The 20,527-nt window shown below is 40.5% G+C and overlaps 1 protein-coding gene across 4 annotated transcripts in view; it reads right to left on the reverse strand.

Annotated features, from left to right (window-relative positions):
• The window catches only part of LOC103617763 (BMP/retinoic acid-inducible neural-specific protein 3), a 209,491-nt gene that overhangs the window by 52,392 nt on the left and 136,572 nt on the right, over nucleotides 1–20,527 (reverse strand). For all 4 annotated transcript variants that reach the window (XM_017737451.1, XM_008636099.2, XM_017737450.1 and 1 more), the window contains 2 exons: nucleotides 14,656–14,761; nucleotides 11,247–11,483 (listed from right to left, as the gene is read on the reverse strand). In XM_017737451.1, coding sequence (XP_017592940.1) covers nucleotides 11,247–11,483; nucleotides 14,656–14,761 — 343 coding nt within the window. The remainder of the gene's footprint in view (nucleotides 1–11,246; nucleotides 11,484–14,655; nucleotides 14,762–20,527) is intronic.

Consider the following 20,527-nt stretch of genomic DNA (forward strand, 5'->3'; position numbering starts at 1 on the left):
AATCAGGGCAATAAATGCGACAGCAAGTCAAATACCAGTGTCAGCTGTAAATCAAGACCTGAAAGCACAAAGCTGGAAGCCTGAGAGGATATAAACCGTGGGACCCACATTTCAAATGGTTGGATGTGATTGCCCTTCATTAAAGTGCTGCCTCAATATTGTGTAGATGTTATTAAAGAGATTTATAAAAGATAGATGTTTTTTTAAAATATCCCACCATGATTCAGAAGCCTGGAGAAAACAAAGTGGTAAAATGAACATATATTTGTTTTTATGTTGCCATGAATTTTAGTTCTTCATGATGCATTACTCAATTTGTCAAAGAAGTAGCAGCTGTGTTCCAAGAAATATATGTTTGAAAATAATCCAATTCAAAGAAGCAGAAGACTGCAGCTGGAAACAACCTTATTTCTTCAGAGAAGAGATAGTAAATCTGAATTTTCCTTCCCCTTCTCACTCCAATTTAGGCCAAATCAGCCAGCTCTCCTGAAAATTAAAATATTTCCCTCTCCAAAGTAAAGGATTTCTCCTTTAAACTTTCTGAAGGACAAAGGGAAGGAAGGAAATGTGTGTTTTCTGCAAGAGATACGGTCTCTGTTTTTCAAGGAGGAAAGGAGATCCACACCTCCTTTTGGACAGACTATTTGAAGTGGAACAATCCAACTGCTACAGAAGCCTCAGGGAAGCAAATTTGGGCGATTCTGACAGGAGGGTAGATCTGTGGGGTTTGGTTTTTTTGGCTGATTTCTTTTTGAAGTGAGGAATGCTGCAGGGATAGCTCCTCTCAACCCTGTGCTGTGCAAGAAAGAAAGAACAGGGCTAAGTGTCAGCATGGAAGTAGAATTGGTGGGGAACAGAGATCCTCTGGTCAGTCATTTATAGCTATAGTTCTGAGGAGCCTCATGAGGAAATTGCCTCAGGCTGCACCAGGGAAGCTTTAGATTAGGGATATTAGGGAAAATTTCTTTGTGGAAAGGGTTGCCAAGCATTGAACAGACTGCCCAGGGCAGTGGCGGACTCACCAAACCTGGTAGTGTTTAAAAAATGTTTGAACGTGGTTTAGTGGTGAAGAGGGTGGTGGTGCTGGTTGATGGTTGGGCTTGATCATCTTAAAGGTCTTTTCCAACCTGAATGGTTCTGTGATTCTTTGATAGATGCTACTGTATAAATCTACAAACACACGTGTGTGTACGTGTGTTACAGGGTTAATGCTGGTAATGTCAGCCTCTTATAGGAATAGGAGACCAAAAATCCTTCTCTCATGAGCCTTGAAAGTCTCCTGGCAGCACATAAAGGTGAAAAAACTGCAGTCAAAATGGGTAGTGAAACCAGAATATCGTCCTATAATTGTGGATTAATTCAGAAGTTCTGCTGGGAGGGAGATAACAACCTTGCCTGGACTCCGCTACGAGCTGGAAGGACTCACATTTCCTACAACGAAACAACTTGTTTCTTATTGTCCATCTAAATATGACCCTGACAGCAAGTTCCCTTTCCAGAATCCAAAAAGGCAGACTCCACAGCTGTCTCTGCAAGTCCCAGAGTTTGAAGGACATTCCCTTCATCCTGTCAGGTTTGCTTTCAGGTGTGATTTTGGTTCATTACTCCTTTAAAAATGTTTCTATCACTACCTTTCAAAGGGATGTTCCTTGGAATTCACAGTGAGTTTTCAAGAAAAATGTCTCAAAAATTTGTCTATGGGTTAGTTTGGATTTTTTTTTTAAACATTTTTATGACTTCAACGTGGTTTAGAAGTGGTCCTGCAACATGGATGTCCCAATGTCCTTTATTATCTTTCAACAGAACTATAAATTCACTTAATGAATAAGACATGTTCCTTATGGGTAGATATAGATATAACCTGTGTCAGTCCAAAATTTACCTTAATTGATCATTCTGGGAACTCCTGCAGTTTGAAAACTGGATAGGGTAAATAAACTTGTAATGATTCACAGGAGGATAAAGGAGGGAAGAGAATGAGTGAAACTGAAAAATGTTCTTGGAAAACACACTGAAGTAAATAACTAGTGTTAAGCTGTTCCAGGAGAAGATTTAAGAAGCTATGAATCAGAACAGACAACACTGCCCTAGAAGGAAAGAGAGGCCACAGAGTGACATCACTCTTAATAAAGAAAGCCCAAAGCTGCCAAGGCAGATTGGAATTCCACCAAGAACGAGGGGATTTTGTCACTAGTTTTGAAGGGAATTACATTATGTCCTGTACAGGGTGGACATAAGTAGAATTATATTAGATCAAGCCTTCTGCTCCTCCTCTTATTACAATGTCACCACGACGTTTGAAGTGCAATGCCATGTAAAACCTTTATAAGTTGATTTGCCAGGTGCAGCTTTAGCAGGAGCCGTATAATGCTTTTAGTTTGGGAACAGGGGCAATTATATTGGCTGCACCATCATTTTTGGAGTAGGAGAGGAACAACTGAGACACTTGACTCTCCAAAGGAATTATGCATATCCCACCTGTTCGTTTTGTTAAAACAATGACACCTCCACAGGGGTGGAAGAGGTGGGGTAGGGGAGTATTGGTCACAGAAGGAATGGCAGCTTGGTGTATCTGCTCCTGTTATTGATTAAACTCCCTGACAACCACAGAGGGAAGTTAATTACTGGGAGGCAAATTAACACCCCTGCCAGATAATAGAGAAAACAATAATTATATTAAGAACTCAGGGGGCTAAGTTTTCTTGGCCCTGAGCCTGAAGCTGAAAGCGGTGTTTGAAAGGAAACCACCGCGCTACTGCTCAGGGCAAATAGTTTGAACCATATTGATTGAAGTCTTTATTCTCAGTGATTAAAAAGCACCTTCAACTGCCAGGGAGTCAGTTCAGGCTGTTCACAAGGAGTCTTTCAATTGAGATTTCAAATGGGACTCGCTTTGCATGGCAATGGGTCTGTCCTGGTCAGCAGAGAGAGCCAGGCTGTGCTGAGTGGCCTGGGCACACCTGGCATGGGCTCTGCGCAAGGAGCTTGCCAGGACCCTTGCAGGGGCATCCTGCATAGAAACAAAGCTAGTTAGACAGCAAGGCTGGATTGGTTGCGTCTATAAATTGAAGAAACCCTCCAGTATTCAGTTTGAATTCCATATCTCATTTTTAATCTTCCTTTTACATGCGTTTTACTTGAATCACAGCAGCTGGAAAAGCAGGAATATGTCCCTGGACTAAGAGAGGACTTCTAGTGCAAACTGCCTTCACTCCTAAGTAAGAGAGGACTTCTAGTGCAAACTGCCTTCACTGCAAATGATGGAGTGGGCCTGTGAATTTATAATCTGTCTGTGATGCCAAATCAAACCTTGTCATCTTGTGGCATTATTTAATGTTTGGAATCTCAACATCAAGTCTGAAAATCAGTCTGGGCCCCTTTTTTCCATGAAAATCCAGATGGAGTTGGAAAAATCCAGTTGGAGTCTGAAAATCAGTCTGGGCCCCTTTTTTCCATCATAAGTGCAATAAGTTCCTTCTGATCAGAGTGTACAACACAACATCTCTGCTTAAACTGACATTTCCAAATTATGCCTGCTGCCCTTTTACTTCCTTTTAGTAATTTAAGAAGCCTTAAAACAGGTATAAATGAGACATTTGGTACATTAACTGTGTTTTAAAGTGTCTGTCGTAGAATGTAGTTTCTCTTTGAGGGATTTTTGTTGATCTTTTTTGGGGGGAATTTTTCTGGGGGGTTTTTTTTTTGGGGGGAGAGGGGTGGTTATTTTCCCTTTCTCCTGTCCTAGAAGAACCACGGGGAACACTATAAATGCCAAGACAATTTTTAGCTAAAGATTAAATGGCGATCTGAATTTTTTTAAGACAACATCACTGTATTTTTACACAGGAGTTATTGAGGGCATTTTTTGGCTCTTAGGGTTGTCATTTTTACTGCTGGTAAGAAGGAAGAAGGCTGGAACCTGGCTCAGTGTCTCCATGATGTCAATCTACAAGCTTGGCTGCTGGGAAGAATTACCTTTTTACATGTCAGCCAGCTGACCTTGATTTGAATGCAGTGAGGGGCAGTGGAAAGGAATCCCATGGCATCCTCTTCTGCTAAAGCTGTTTTAAAAAAGGGTTTGTTGCCACAGGAATAGCAAAAATCTGGCCCTTATTGGGATGGCAAACAAAGTTACACTTGATTTTTCTGACTAGATATAGAGGGATTTTTAAGATTAAACTTCACGGACTGAATGCAGATTGGCTGGAGCTGTGCATCAGAGAGAACATGACGCACTCTAATCACAGCAATAGTTTAAAATGCTTGTCTGATGAAGAGGAGGAGAACGACTGTTCCACTGGTTGCATTCCTTAATGCACTGCTGGAGATATTAATATAATCCATAGTTAAGATGATTCCAGAACTGCAGCTGACAATAGTGTATGAAATGATGAAAAAGCTAGTACTTATCTGATGGTGCAGACTTCTTGCCCCCAGGTTTCCTGTGTCTTTGTGTTGTGATTCACATTTGATCTTGAAGATTTGAATTTGTCTTTGGCTCTCCTCATAATGCATCCTGTGCATCACATGTCTAAGGTTTCTGTCTTCAGCACTGGAGAATCTATTTAAATTTATTTACATTACTTTTTTTTTCTAACTTCAAATTTAGTCTATTTAAATCTAAGCTAAATATGTAACTTTATATTTTGTTAATGGCCTGGATTTGCACCTGCTTTCCTTAAGCATCAGTATATTTTTAGCAAATTAAATAAGTCCAGCTGTATCTGATATTTTTTGATTGCTACAAAAGAAATGAATGAAAAAGTAACTCAACAGATGTATTGCTCTGTGTTGCTATGTGCTCAGCATCTAGGAGTATCTACATGCAAGAGTGATGACTAAAATCCTCTTTTCTGAGAAGTGCTAAGACATTTGTGTGGATTTTGAGATCAAATATGATCACTTGCCATGGGTGGGTGTACTGATTGACTATGTGACTGTGTCTCTGACATTGGAACAATCTTAGAATTCCTATTTCTCAGCTTCCTTACGGCCTCAGCAATCACAAAAGCAATGCTTTCCATCTGTAACAAATACATAAGGCTGATGAGCCAACGCTCATTTCCAGTCTTGTTCTTGCTGTATTTTACAACAGTTTGCAGCCTGCCTGTTGGAAGTATCACAAAGTGATTTGTTTTCAAGTGAAGTGGTTTGTTTTCACTGAAAAAAAAACCAGGGATCAGTGTCCTCCACAAGAAACAGCAGAACATTTCTGAAGCCAGGAGTGAGGGCACGGTCCTGTTTTACAAAGACTGTGTGACCACAAAGGCAAGCACAATCTTCTGTTGTGCTTGGCTTTCCTAAACCAGTTTCACAGATCTGAGAAGCAGATGTGCTTAGTGGAAAGAGCCTTTCTTGTTCCAAAGTTGGTGTTTTACAGCATGGCCTTACTTCATTTGGGAAAATATGAGCTGAAGGAGAAGCGAGAGCTAGGAAAGTGTATCAGCAAAATATGGTGGTTTTCCACATTTTGCAGTTTGGAAGATGGAGATATAAATTCATGACACTATTAAATGGATTATTCTCTAAATCTCTCTGCAGATTTTGGAATGCTGGAGATGATCTTTCCCATTACTGTCAGTAGGTTTTGCATAAAAGTAATTATGTAGGATGCAAATGCTACCCCCAAAAATAATGGAATGGTTGAACTTCCTCATCTTCAGTATTACTGATATTTAATTCAGTAATAAGCTTATCATCTCCTCTATTAGAACCCACTTTCTTCAACCCTTTAAATCAAATTCTTTTATACAAGGGATTTTGGGAACATCATTAATTCAATCATTGTAAAGAAAGGGAAAAATATAATTGAACTGAGGAACAGGACTCCAAAGTCTCCAAAGCAATCTCTGCTGAGCAAACAAAAAACTTTGTTCACATCTGTGCAGTGCTGTGTATTAACTGAGGAACAGACTTCATTTTTAGGTGAACCTTTCAAAACCATGCATTTTTTCAGATGATTTTAAGTCAGTACATGTAAAGGGTAACCAGTGCTCAATAGCAAGGCACCCCAGAGTTATTAGGGAATTATGGAATGCATTAGACATGAAATCCAAATCCAATGAAACCAGGGATTTAAGAATAGCTTGCACCAGCAATTCGCTTCTGTTACTACTCTGCAATCAAAGCAGTGATGGTGGATGGATGGACAATGAAAAATAGTTTCAGCAAATATTAATGTGAGAGTTAATATCAATTTACTTTGGCTGTACTTTCATCGCTTGCACTTTCCGTGATACTGAAATTTACCTTTTGAATTATCTCTGTAAAGCAGATACAGAAGTGACTGAAAAAATCAAACTCGACATTTTGAGAAGTTGTTCATCATTTAAAGCTGTAGAAGGATGCATTTCAAAATCTTTACGGGGTGACTTTTGATGTTTAATTCTGTCCGTGCAGCCACGTGTCTGTTGGAGTGAATAGTGTTTGTGTCCCGTGGTCAAACCCTTCAAGGGCCTCCATGGTTCTGGCTCTGCTCTACTTAAGCTGGTGCTGGACATTCCAGTCAAATCCCTGAAGTTAATGGGCTACAAATGATTCACACAGGCACATATTTCATTGCTCCACTGAATCCCCTTTGAGTTTCTGTCCAGTTTGTGGTGGGCATGCTCTTCCCTTCCACCTTAGCTGGCATTTAAACCAAATGTTTAAAAGTATGAGTTTGTCATTTCAAAGCTACTTTGAAATTACGTCTCATAATACTTATTGCACATCTCCTCATCCCAGGCTTTCCAAGGAAATATTCCAAAAGAGATTTTGTTGCCTTCAAGGGGGTGGGGAAAAAAAATCCACTGCTCAGCATGTTGTGAAATATGCAGGGAGAAGGCAACAAGCTGCCGTTGCATGTCAGATATGTGAAAATAAATGCTTGATGGAAGATTTTACTTTCATGTTTCCAGGAGGTCTGGTAAATGCTAGTGATAAAAAAAAAAAGAAACTATGAAAATGCAGTTTGCCATTTTCTACTGTTTAAGCAACACTATCATCCATGTCCTTATTTATTTTGATAGCCTTTTTAACTCTGAAAAATGAAATTAGGTCACTACAGGGACTGCTACAAATTCTCTTTCAATGTCAACAACCAGATCACCTTAAAAGAAAATTGCTGTCATTTCAAGTATTTATACAAAGTGTTCAGATTTCCAAAGATACCCAGCAGCCAACCACACCGAGATAATGGCACAGGCAATGTGTGATCATGGTCTTATCCTTCCCAGAATCCAGAGCCTGTGGATGGTTTGGGGGCTCTTCTTGTCTTCCCTGTGTTTTAGAGCAGTGGGTCATGAACTCTGGAAAATGTTAAATCACCAGTCAGTGTTGTGTGTCAGAATTGGTTTCTTTGTATATTAACTCCTGACAAGACACTCTCAAAATCTTCCCAAACCAGCGATGGGTAACATGGCAACATTTTTATCCCCACTTATCTTCAACACTGCTGCAACCATCAGCTGTGTAAGTCCCACCTACTTCCAAAATGTGAGAATTTCTTCAAGGAATATTTTGACACTCTTTATTTGGGGGAAAAAAATTGCATTCAAATGCTTAGGTCAAACCTTTTTCCTGAAATGGAAAGGCTGAGTTCACTGGGAGGATGAAGCACCTGGACAAGTAGGTGCTCCTATATTGGGGCAGAAGAGGAACAAGAAAATTGGCAATATCAAAGAATAGTTGAACACCAAGAAGGTGAGGAGGGCTGCAGGGACGCTCGTGAAGACTGCACAGCCTTAATCTAACATGGGTGGACTCCACAGTCTGGAATCTCAGGGAAACTTAGTGACCTCTGACCTTTGACAGCAGGTCGAACTGGATCATCTAGCTGTGCTTTCAGGCTACAAATTCCAGTGAAAGGCTACTTTCATGCACGTGAGGAAAGGTAGATGAAATGCTGCTTGATTCCATTAGAGGTGATATTTTAGGCCTCACGTTAGCGGTAAGAACATGGCTTGTTGGAACGATGGTCTCAGGGAGGACTTTTCTTACGCAGTAGTTCAGCCAAATGCCTCAAGAAACTAATGAAATATGTACATAAAAGTTGAGCAGCTTTCGTATGGATTTTTGATAAGGAAGCAGCTGCTCATTTTCTTGGGGAGTAGTAGAGTCTGGAGGCCACAAGATCTGATAAAGGATAAGCAGATGGTTCAGAGTAAACAATTTGAAGTAGCTCATGTAATTTCTTTAAGATCTTAGTACATAACCTGACACTAAGGGGTTATACGAAGCTCGTTGAGCTAATAGTGATCAAGTATTTATTGCTGGAGGGCAGCTAGGGAGATGAAAAAGGCAGCCAAATTTACTGAGGGATAAATAATATACTGCTGCACATCCTCCAAAATGGGATTTGAGTAGTTAAAAAGTGCCAGAGGAGCCTGAGTGAAGTGCAATCTGCACATGAGGATAAACGGCACATTGTGGACTGGAATGTGTTCGGTCACGTAACCTGTAGCAGTCAGGGTGGCTCAAGAGAGAATTGTCTCCACCAGCAAGGCCAGATTGCAGAGCAGAGTCCTTCTATGTGGAAACCACAACAATTCTTTGATCACAGAGCAACAGAATGGCTGAGATGAGAAAGAACCCCTGGTCCAAAGCCCTGTTGAAGCAGGGCCACCTAGACCCAGTTGTCCAGGACCACGGCCAGTCAACCTTGGGGTAAGCCCAAGGATGGAGGCTCCACAACTTCCCTGGGCAAACTAGGCAAGTACTAGGTCACCCTCAGTGAAAAAGTGTCTCCTGGTGTTCAGAGGGAACCTCCTGAGTTCCAGTTTATGCCCATTTCCCCTTGTCCTGTTGCTGGGCACCACTGAAAAGAGCCTGGCTCTGTCCCCTTTGCATCCTCCCTTCAGGTGTTCATAGATGTTGTCCCTGAGCCTTCTCTTCTCCAGGCTGAACAGCCCCAACCCTCTCATCCTTTCTTCAAAAAAAAAACCACTCCTCAGTTGTTTTATCTTGAACAGACAGGAGGAGAGATAACACAAAGAGTAAACAAACCTTCTTAAACCGAATATTTACTCCTTCCTCTTTAAACTAAACCCTGCCCACCACAGGCACTGTGAATGGCCTCGAGTGAACCCAGTAAGTCTTAAAGGTCTGTTTTAGGGGACAAGATTAATTTCTGGAGTCTGAGGACTATTTTGTAACATGTGAGCTAAGAATGGGCTTGGAGGGCAGAAAAGGTAAAAGATTTATTATCTTGTATTTACCTTTGGTTGGCTCTGGAGTTTACAGTGTCATAGAAGGAAATTCATTAATTCATTAATTCCTCTGCCATTAATAGTAGATTGTATGGGCCAGCAGTGAGTGCTCTGGATTATTTTGCCCCTTGCTGCTCAGACTGAAATTACTGCATAATCTAGCCTTCTTTCTAGTGAATTTATTTTTTATTATAAATAGATTAGAATAAAGCAATATACTGTTATCTCAAAAGCTGACTCCCACTGATTTAGACAAACGTTTAGCGGTTTCTGAGTTTTCCTTAATAAAGGTCACTTTTGTTCCCAGATCGTGCTGTTAACATGGATCAGGTCACTCTGACATTTGTTAACGGCTTTTCATCACGTAAATATCACTCAAGCTCCAAATGTTGCAGAATATGTCCCAATAGTTATATTAAAAAAAAAAAAAATATATATATACAAATCAGTGTGGCTGGAAATGCTTACAGACCATGTGTGACAGCACTGAAAGAGCTGCTCAGAGGTAATATCTGATTTATATGAGGTTGAATGCTCAATGACAAAGTCATCAATCAAAAATTCGCGTGCCACCTTTTGTCCAAGTGTAGACCCACACAAGGTTACCTATCTCATCTTCCCATGAACATCTTTATGCAAAACACTTTGTGAGATAAAAGCAGAAATATTCTAAGCTACCTCTGAGTTGTGGAAGTCATGCTTGGTATATTTATTAGATTAAAAATGATTTAAATATTTCAAGGGCTAAAGAGGGGAGTGTGGCATGTGTCTTAACAATGTTAATAACCTAAATTTCACACTTCTTAGTAACCACACCTACTAGCAATTACCAAATTGACAGATATATGTGAAGTTGGCATTTTAGTGATTCACCCAGCAGAACTGAAAAATCTTTTAAAAGCCCAGAATTTGACTCTTACCAAATTTCCCCGGCAGTCATGTCACAGACCTGAGCATAGGACTAGAAATGTAGCTGACAACAATTCAAACTGGTAATTAACTTGCTGTCCATATACAGCTTGCTGTAAGAATCCTCCACAGACTCAGATGTGTGTGTTCTTCCAGCCTAACTAAAATTGCTGTTAAGTAGGTGCCTACAAAGGATATTCTTCAGGCACTGAATGGTGTCACAGCCCATGCAGATAGGACAAAATAGGGCAAAATATGTGCCCCTCTGCAGAGTCAATATATTTGCCCTGGTTTGGAAAGGAGTAAATGATAGCATGGCTCCACAAATCATTAAAGGTGTCCAAATTGTCATTGGGAAAATGCACCCCAATGTAGACAAAACCAAAACACAAATCCATGATTTTATAGTCAGAGAAGTCTGTGATGCTCCAAGGAGAAATATTGTTAAGTTCTGGTCTCCTCCTGCTAAAAGTGAGCACGGGGATGGCAAAAGGGCCTCAGGTCTTCTAAACAGACTCAGATAAAAAGCTCAGGTTAAAAGTAGAAATGAAATTTTAACTGATACAAGGTCTCTTGAAATTATCAGTTCTCTTGAACTGAGGAATCAGTAACAATAAAACAAGAAATAGGAAAATGAATGTCTATAAAGTACTGTTCATTCAGTTTTGTTTGATATTTATTCTGCTCTTCCCTTGACCGCTGTGTAGTCTTCCTCCTTTTCTCTTCTATTGATTGGTTCTCTTTCTCCAACACAACTCATTAAAACCTGTGATTTTTGTATTTTTTCTGACTTTTCCTTATCTCCCTCAATTTTTTTTTCTTTTTACAATGATTTTTCCCAGGTCTGCTGAGCTCTCCTTACTTTCCCCGCCATCTGGCTAGACAGCTGTTCCTGGTAGCACTGAACAAGCGAGTTGTGAAAACAGTTGTTCAGAAGCTGATTTTACCTGTAGTTCCCATTCTCTATGGGACTGGAAGTTCTGATGATCAGGACAGGTGAAAATGATGTAGGAAACAAACCTGGATGCATTAAGGAAAACCCAGCGTGGCACATGCAAGTTGTAAAGACAACATGGATCGGGCCAGTTGAAACCCAAACCATTCCATGAGACTCAGCCAAAGAGGGAAAAAACCCCATAAAAATCTCACCAGATTCTTCAAATTCACTGTTGTATGCGTTCCAAGTCTCACTTATGCGGACCAGGTTTTCTTCCATGGCTTGAATGTCCATGTAGGGACAGTTGCACTCCGGGAATTTGGGGCCACACTGACACCAGCAGTCATTGTCCTTGCAGATGAACTCGCCCTCTGAATTGCAGGCAATGTAGCTCAGAGCTGCCTGCACAAAATGCTCTTGCAGGTACTCAGGAAGGATGACCTGAAGACCTGAAGGACATGGAGGAAATATGATGGTATTAAACACAAAGGGAGTTCTGGAGCCAAGCAGCTTCCCCAACCTACGTAGCAAACAAACAAACAATTATGAAAAACAAAAAATAAATTAAGTTTTTAAGACAATTTGCACGTCTGTCCAGCATTTGTACTACGTAATGTATTTTCCTTTCTTAATAGTTATTTTCAGACATATTCCTCACATCTCCCTCTTAGCATGGGACATCCATCCACTCATGAGTAGCCTATATTCCTCAGATATTTCCTGTTGTGATCTTCCTAGGGGGATTGGGCAACGTCAACTTCTCCTTGGGAAGAGCTGCTGAGTGAACAGCAGTCAGAGCCTTGCAGCAGGAAATCACACAGCTGAATTATAATCTTGGTGCCAGCAATAATGCAGATTCTGAAAATGCTGATGAGGGGGAAGCAGCCCTGAGAGACAGAGTAAAGATACGGCATAATCAGGAAAAGAGGTGTAAACAATTCCATCCGAAATCGGGCTGGTTTTCCATGTTTCCTTTGGCACAAGAAGATGTAGCTTGTCTAAACAACTCATTATCTCTCATGATTCTGTAAGGTAAACTAAGAAGGAAGGGGGAAATTGGGCTGGAGGAAATTTTTGAAATATAAATTTGGCTGATTTTTTTTATTTTTCTAGCATTGGTAGCAAATTGCTCTGGGACAGTCAGTTGGATGTGAAGGGTAGGGCTACAAAACCTCGAGGAAGAAAACTCAGTCTTAAATCTACTAAAGTTTTAGTATGCAAAGGGTGCAAAATCCAGCTCCTGTGTCAGAACCAGGGAGCGGGTGAATGAAAAATTCCTCATGTTTGTGACCAGAAAGCCTTGACCATTGTTTATGAGATCCCAGTGATGGGAATGAGTATTTTACTGATACCTTGAGAGGCCTCCTAAAAACAGAGACTAAACAGGAATAAGGGAATAAAGGTAGGTATTTATCTGAAAGGCCTTCAAAGGTACCCCTGGGGAGCCAGAGGCCACTGCCAAGATGGACCCCAAGATGGACCCCAGGTCACGAGCTCTTCACACTTTTATAGGTTTGGTTCATTTGCATAGCAGGGTTAATTCTCCAATTAAAGCTTCAGTTTAATGAGGTAATTCCCCTCATCTTACCCCCCTTAGAGGCTCTTTGGTTTATACTTTTTGGGCCTAGGACAGTCTGAGTGTCCCTGGAGAGCAGGCCTGGAGAGGCTTTGTTATGTCTGCCTGGCACGAGAGAGCAGAAGTGAACAGGCTGCAAGAAACTTCAGAGTTACACACCAGGCAGTGCAGGATTTGAAAAATATAAAAGTTAAAACCTAAGGCATCATTTCAGAGAAGTGTTTTAACCCTGTAGCCCTCAGTCATTCCAGCTGCATTAGAGATAACCAATCAAAGAGCCACAGCAAGGGACATTATGAATTTTTATTTAATATTTGTTGTTGTTTTCTGTGGCAAACATAATCCCTCCAGAACCAGCGGAGCTTATTTGTGTTCCAAGTAATTTCTCAGCATATGAATTGGGTATTTGGTGATACAAGTTTCTTCTCCATAGGCACTTGGACGATTTCACGGAGATTTATCCCTTATTTTTAGATATATCCCAAACTATAGCTGTAACAGTCATTTCAGAACCCTTCCAAGTCGAAACTCATACCACAATTGCTGAAACCTGGTCTGACTGTGCTTTCTTCTGTCTGATGTCAAAATTTGTGAAACTCTGCTGCTGCCTGAGTAAATATTGCAGTAGAGTTGTGTGCTTGTGAAAAACCATGAGGTAGTGAAAGGAAAAGAAAACCCAGCTTGACTCTTCCATTAAAGAGTTTACACAGTTCTGGTAACACATTTCACCACATGACAATCCAGTGGCAACAAACCACAGCCTGAGAGATGCAAAGATTATTTTCCAAATTTTAACTGACAAACACAGCGAATATGCTGGAAGCCATCAAAAATTACATCTTTCTGGAAATATTCATTGCATCCCAGTGGAAATGACAAGTTTTTAGTACAAAATAAAAATATTCTCTGTGGGAAATAATTTTATGTTTTTATGGATTTAATCTGTTCTGGGGAGAAAGGAAAGGGAGAAAACACACATGGATATTTTATGGAAGAGTCATAGAAACGTAGAATATCCCAAGACGGAAGGATAGGAAGGACTGAAGGTCATCATCCCTGAGAGCTGTTCTTAATGTCACCAACCACCTCACACTGTTTGTCTGAGTGATTTACAAAACTCATATAGAAAATTTTAAATATTGGAAATAATTGTGTGTCTACCTCCAACTGCAAATTAAGAATTAATTTTTAATTAATTTTTAAATTAATAATTAATTGCCGTAGAGTCAGAGGTATACACGAATACATCCATTAAAGAGAATTTAGTGGGTGTTTTCATAGCCATACTTTGCTCATGCTTTATTTTTGTAACTGAAAATAGAAATTATTAATGGCCTAATACCATGAAGGGGGACTTATCAAAAATTTTTGCGACCTAATATGCAGGTTGGGAAATGCTTCTGCTGGAATTTTGAAAAAAAAGTATTATTTAGAAATGATTACTTTCTTCTTCCTTTTGCTTTCTCTTTCTGCTTCTTTCTATTTTTAATTTTTATTTTTACACAATTACTACTATTTTCCTGATGAGTGAGATTTTAACCTTCCAAGTTTGTTTTTTTTTTTTTTTTAATTCCCAAGAGGAGCCCTTTGACTCCTCCTGATTTAGAGTATTTGAAAATGGATATCCTGCTCCTCTGGCAACCCCATTAATTTTGGTGGAACAACCACACGGGGTGTGAGCTACTGCTCAGGATGTGCGAAGCAGGCTGAGAGCGCACTACATGCCACTCCCAGCTTGGTGGAATCTCGGGGAATTCAGGCTGCTCAGGAGCTGTGCCAGTGGATGCTAAAGAGGGATGCAGAATGTTAGCAGGGCTATTCCAATTATTTTCTGATGGGTGCAGAAATTGTTTCTGTTCGAAAGGCAGCACGAGGTACTGACATTTCCTTCACTTTGTCTGGAACGCACTCGTTGCACACACACACACACACACACACACAAATTAGGAAAATGACCTTTTATGAGGTGGAAGAAAGAAAAAAACAAATAGCGTGATAAATGTCACCCCGTCCCAAAACAAATTAATGAAATTGCACCTACATACCTTGCAACTGAATCTTATTTTCAGGACTCTGAACCAGAACAGAGCTGACAGAATCTAGGTTGTCATAGTTACTGCAGCCGAGAGGACCGGTCCGTGTCTCTGTCACCTGGTGGAAGGGAAGGGAGAAGCACTTGCTGGATTATCCAAAGCAGACTGGGGAGTTCATAAGATTATGTCATCAAGTTTCCCTCTATTTCAGCCAGAAATACGTTTCAGACTTGATTATGGTGACATAACTCAATTTAACTGCCAAAAGGATGAGGGCAAATGTTTCACCAGTCCCACAAACTGCAGGAAGTACTATCACAGAGAATCCTTACAAGCACGACACCACTACAATACTACACAAATACTACAGTAGTACAATGCTAGAATGCTGTAATGCCACACCAATTTACAAAACTAAAGACAATTTATTTTTCATAGCTGTGGGAATTACAATGAGTTTGCCAAATGTGGTTTATAAAAACGAGGACTGTGATTTCCCCCTCTTGAAACTTGTGCACATGACAAGTCTTTCTCAAAATCATAGAAAAAGCTTAGATTTTTCCAGTGAAGAAGATCAGTATTTGGAATTAAAAACCCTTTATGAGCAGTATTTATAGTGGTGGGAGTGTGGGATATTTTTTCATAAGGAAAGGGGGCCTGAGATAAGTTTAGGCACAAAATTCTGGATATTCTCTCTGTTGCAATCACCAAATCCATGGCCACAGAACCAAAACACAGCTACATTTATCAAAACAGAACCTCCACAAGCAGAGCTCTGGCTTAACAGGGGAGGTTTATATTTGGCAGAGAGCAGTTATTTAAATCATGGAATCACTGGGGTTGGAAAAGCCCTTTTAGATCTTCAAGTCCAAACATTAACTCAGGACTGACAGATACACACACCACTAAGCCATGTCCTAAGCACCATATCATGGTGTTTGAACACTTCCAGGAATGGTCCTGGGCAACCTGTGCCAGTGGCTGGACATCCTTTCAGTGAATAAATTTTTCCTAATATCCAATCTGAACGTCCCCTGGTGCAAGGTGGTGAGTAAGCACATTTAAATAAAAGGTAAAAAAGAAGTTAGCAATCTATTTGCTTCCTGGAATGCTATATATCATTCTTGAGCATCAACAAAGTAATTAAAAGGGCTGATTTCTGTTTAAAATGAGAAGGGCCTGATACAGTTTCTGAGCAATGAGGCACTGCTGTGATGCCCAGGGCAGGTGGTCAGAAGAGCAGGCAGCCGCAGAAACCCCAACCCCTAGCATGGGTGGATATACCACGATCTCACATTTTTTAAACTGCATTGGGTGCTGTAGAAGATTCATGAGTTTGTAGTTCCTTCTCCTTTGTATCAAGACAAGGCAGAGAAAAGAAGGTGAAAGTGGAGAAAAAGCAGTGCAAGCAGGCACAGCAGGGAGTTGTGGCCATCCTAGACCCACTGGCTGTCAAAGTACAACCAATCCCTCTGCCATGCACTTCCCAAACTGTTCTCAGCCACTCTCCTGGAGCTTCCTACTTCTCTTCCTTTGACTGTTTCAGAAACTGTGGCCAGATTTACCCTTATTTGGTATCTGCCTCCGTTTTGAATACAACCCCTTCTATCTTCTATTGCTGCAGGTATCATACTCGCCTGTGGATCTCCTGGAGAATAAGCCTAAATTATAGGGTCAGGGAGCAGATTTCCAAAATACAGCCATGCAACCAGACAACCAATGTGAATTGTAAAGAACAGAAGGGAGAGGGCTATTTGAACAGTCTGATTTGGGGGGTATATGAAGGTTTGCTGATATAAACCCTGATTGTTCATGTGGCTGAGGGTCACCTGGCTCACCCATAGCCTGTGGGTGGGTCATGATGCTCTTGAAACCACTGGGATTTCACATTCTTCTTGCACTCTTGCAAAGAATGTATGAGACTTCCTGTCATTCCAAGCTCCTGGCACCTTTCCATTACTTTGAAGAAGTGTTCCTGAGGGTGGAGCAGGAGGCCCTTTGCAGAGCCACAGCCCACGGAGAGGACACAGAACTGGCCTCCATCAAACCTGCTAGCACAGCTCGAGCTGCACAAGGAAATGGGACCAAGTCAGGTTGGGTCCTCTCTGCACACATTTGGCAATCCTTAATATTCACGACAGCACCAGATTTACTACAGCTTTTGCTTAATCATCCTCAATCAGTAGAAAGACTCTTGCAAGGGGATAGGAGTTGGGTTGGACACGGCTGGAATGACAATTGTGATTTACATGTGATCCTTCAGCCCTCTGCCAACAAGCAGTCTAAAATTCCATTCTAAAATATTCTTTATTGGAAGTACCCCCAGTCCATATATAGAATCCTGTTCTCTTTATACAATAACAAAGAGTGTTCCCTAGATCAAATAAGAGAAATAGCCAGGAGACAAAAAAAGACAGGTAAATGTGGCAATGAATTTTAGCCTTACTCTGACATACTGTGCTCAGCATTCATCTGTGCAATTCTTTATTTAAAGATCCATTTATTTTAGTGTTGTTTTGGTTTGCGTATTATTATTATGCTTTTCAAGCGTTTGTCTATAAGGTGATGCAGCTTCATAAAGTTATATGGAATGTATAAACTATAAAGCAAACTTTAGAGTTCCTATCCATTCCTGTCACTCTTTTATGCCCCCTGAAATCACATAATAAGGCAGGGTGGTAAGGAGCTTTGTACTTATTGTGCCCCTTTTTGCTCATGCTTCTTCACTCTTATCTGAATTATGGCAGACATAGGTAGAGACTACCACTGTTTTGAGGGATAGCATTTATAAATACATTGATTCAGGAGAAAACTATGTAGGGCAGTTTTGATATGACTTATAGACAATCATTGTTGCAGTGAAGTAATAAAAAATTGCTATAATAATAATGATTATGATAATAATAGACAATGCTGGACAAATACTACAATAAATAAGGACTTTTTCTAAATGTTATTTTTTAGTTCCCAATGTTATATTTATATTATTCATTCTTTTACTTTTCTGGGTGCCTTCACACCCTCTGTCAGCTGCCTTGCTCTGGTACTCTTAGCTTCTGCATAGAAAATAGATTGCAAGAAGAAATTCAAAATGAATAGTCTCCGTATATAAAAAAAGAAATGCTAAAGAATATAAAAATCACCCAACCTTCAAATTTTGATGGATGACAATTCTAGTCAGAGGTCAAAGTTATGCAGTTACATATGCTATTGCACACTCTACACAAATCCTACTCCACAAAGATTGTAAATCAGAAAAAAATGTGAGTGACTGATAAATGAAAGCCTCAAATTTCTATCAAATTCTTGGTTCAAATGAAAAGATCAGATTTTCCTAAATCGTACAGTTACAGACTGGTTTGGGTTGGAAGGGATCTTAAGGAATATCTAGTTCCAAGCCCTGCCATGGGGGCACTTCCACTAGACCAAGTTGATCCAAGCTCCATCCAACCTGGTCTTGGACATTTTGGGGTAACTTTGGTGATAGCAAAGCAGACTAGAGAAGAAAAAAAAACAAATTTAAAAGGATACAAATACTTTAATTCTGGTTTGATCCAAGTGTTACTGGTGTCACTGATGATTTTACATTTTTTGTTTCGGAAACAATAGGAATGAAATTGGAAAAGCAATGGCACGTCTTTAATTATCTTCCAAGCAGAGAAGTGTGACTATGTTCAGTCCCAAGATCACAGCTGAAAACTGTTTCGTCAGAAAGTGTATAAAAAAAAAAAAAGATGAAGCAAAAAGAGGAGAGGGAAAGGTAATAAAACAGAAATGCAGATTATGCTGAGATGTAGCATGGTCCAGAAGTGACTGACTGTGTGCCGAGAGCACCAGAACCACGTTTGCTTTGCACGACCTGTGGCCCACAAAGAACATTAACTCACAAAGCAAACCACGACAGAACAAAGTCATTAAATAACCAAAACCCCCTAAGAACCAGTAACAAAACTCCTGTGAAATCATCTGATACGAAGCAGGCAGGATGTTCTCCAGCACCTTGTTTTCAGAGATTATCACAGAACAGGTTTCCCTGGGCAGCAGAGTTTTCAGCTCCCAGAAATAAACTCTAACATTTGGCATTAATGAGACAAATGCCTACAGTTTTCAGTCAGTTAAATCTCATAACCATGGTGATAATGACCCGATTATAAGTGCACTGAGAACATACCTCCTAGCACTTAAGCAGGGCTGAATTCTTGTGATATCAGTGGGTAGTATTTCCCTGGGAAACAGTCTGCTTTTTTTGTCCATGGTAATTAAGCCTATAGAAGACTTTCCCAATAAAAGGGGAACACGTTTCTGTGGAGATTTTGCTCCTGGCACGTCCTTATAAGCGCACGTAGCTGATATTCCTAACGAAGTGCCCATGCAGAGGTGGTGTGTGCCTTGCATAAAGGACTGTCCTCTTCAGCAGCACTATTTAAAAATGGATTTGGCTTCTGAGGATGAGAACTGAAGCAGCACAAAGGAGGATGAGGCAGTGCTGGTCACTGCAGAACAGGCAGCTGCGCTCGCATTCACAAACCTCTTTAACACTTTGAACATTCAAATAAGGATTTAGAGCAAACTCCTCGTACCTGCATGAGGGAGGAAGGTTTGTTCTGAGTGCTTGTGCCCACAGAGCACGGGGCAAAAGTGTGGAACGGGGAGAAACCTGAAGGCTTCAGGATTCTCCTGAGGAACACGGTGGTGGTGCTGGGCTGATGGCTGGGTCTGGTGATCTGCGAGGTCTTTTCCAACCCCAGTGGTTCGGATTCCATGACTCTCCTACCAACCTCACCCTCAGGTTGTCCTGCAGCCCGTGCTCCCACACCCTGTAATCCCAGGCTGATGCTCATTTCACCTTAGAAATGAGTTGATCAAATAAATAGGCACTAAATGTACTTTCTATTTAGATGTGGATCTCCTGCTAACTCTCTTCTTTCTTTTCCCCCAGGCTTGACAGTTTTTCACAAAAGCACCTTTATTCCAGCACTTCCCTTTGCCACACAATAGTTGCTGCTCCGCTGCCCTATTTCTGTCATTGAACATATTAAAAAACTCCCGCTAATGAGTGTGTAATTAAAATAAATCAGATTTTCTGAGTGTTCCAAGCACTGGTACTTCTCGCCCTATGGGCTAGATGAACATTTCTGGAGGAGGTACAGACAAACCAGAAGCATTCACAATGTCAGGGGTTGGATTCATGTTTCCAATATCATTTTTTTAATTGCCAGGAATCTAAAACAATACCTCAAAGGCATGTGAAATTTCAACACATTTTCTAACAGCATAGGGCTGGTGCTGTAATTTGAAGAGCCCACTAACTCGGGAGACCTGGAAACACTCCCATCATATTTTTCTGTCATCTGTAACATGGAATAGGAACAGTAAACTTGATCTTTCTGCAAAAGAGATAATTGCAAAATTTCCATCAACTTCATTCGAAGGGAAATAGGGACTTCTTTCAAGTTTCTGGGCAAGGAGACGACTTTGAATTTTACTGAATGCAGCACTAAAGCTTCCCAAGAGATCAGTCTAATCCTTCCATTTGCGCTCCTTTGTTTCTACACTCCCAGGAATTTACTGTGGACCAGATTGTTACATTAAAATAACAAGGAAATTGAAATGTATTCTCCTCACATAAAGCATTAAATACCTCAGAAATCAGAATACTTCAGGACCTAGAAATCAACTCACACTACTTTAATTCTACGCTGTTACATCTGTTAAAAATACTATGATTTTTTAAGGCTGTTCAGGTTCCTCTGATAGGGAACAATCACCTCTCCACTCAAGTCTGTTCCCCACTATCTCAGGGAGCAATATGTTGTCTGTAAATTCCAGGAGAATCCACAAGAATATTGGAACAATATTGGCACCGGCAGCTCTGGTATCGCCG

Source organism: Corvus brachyrhynchos, unplaced genomic scaffold (genome assembly GCF_000691975.1).
Source record: "Corvus brachyrhynchos isolate BGI_N302 unplaced genomic scaffold, ASM69197v1 scaffold466, whole genome shotgun sequence".
Lineage (NCBI taxonomy): Eukaryota > Metazoa > Chordata > Aves > Passeriformes > Corvidae > Corvus > Corvus brachyrhynchos.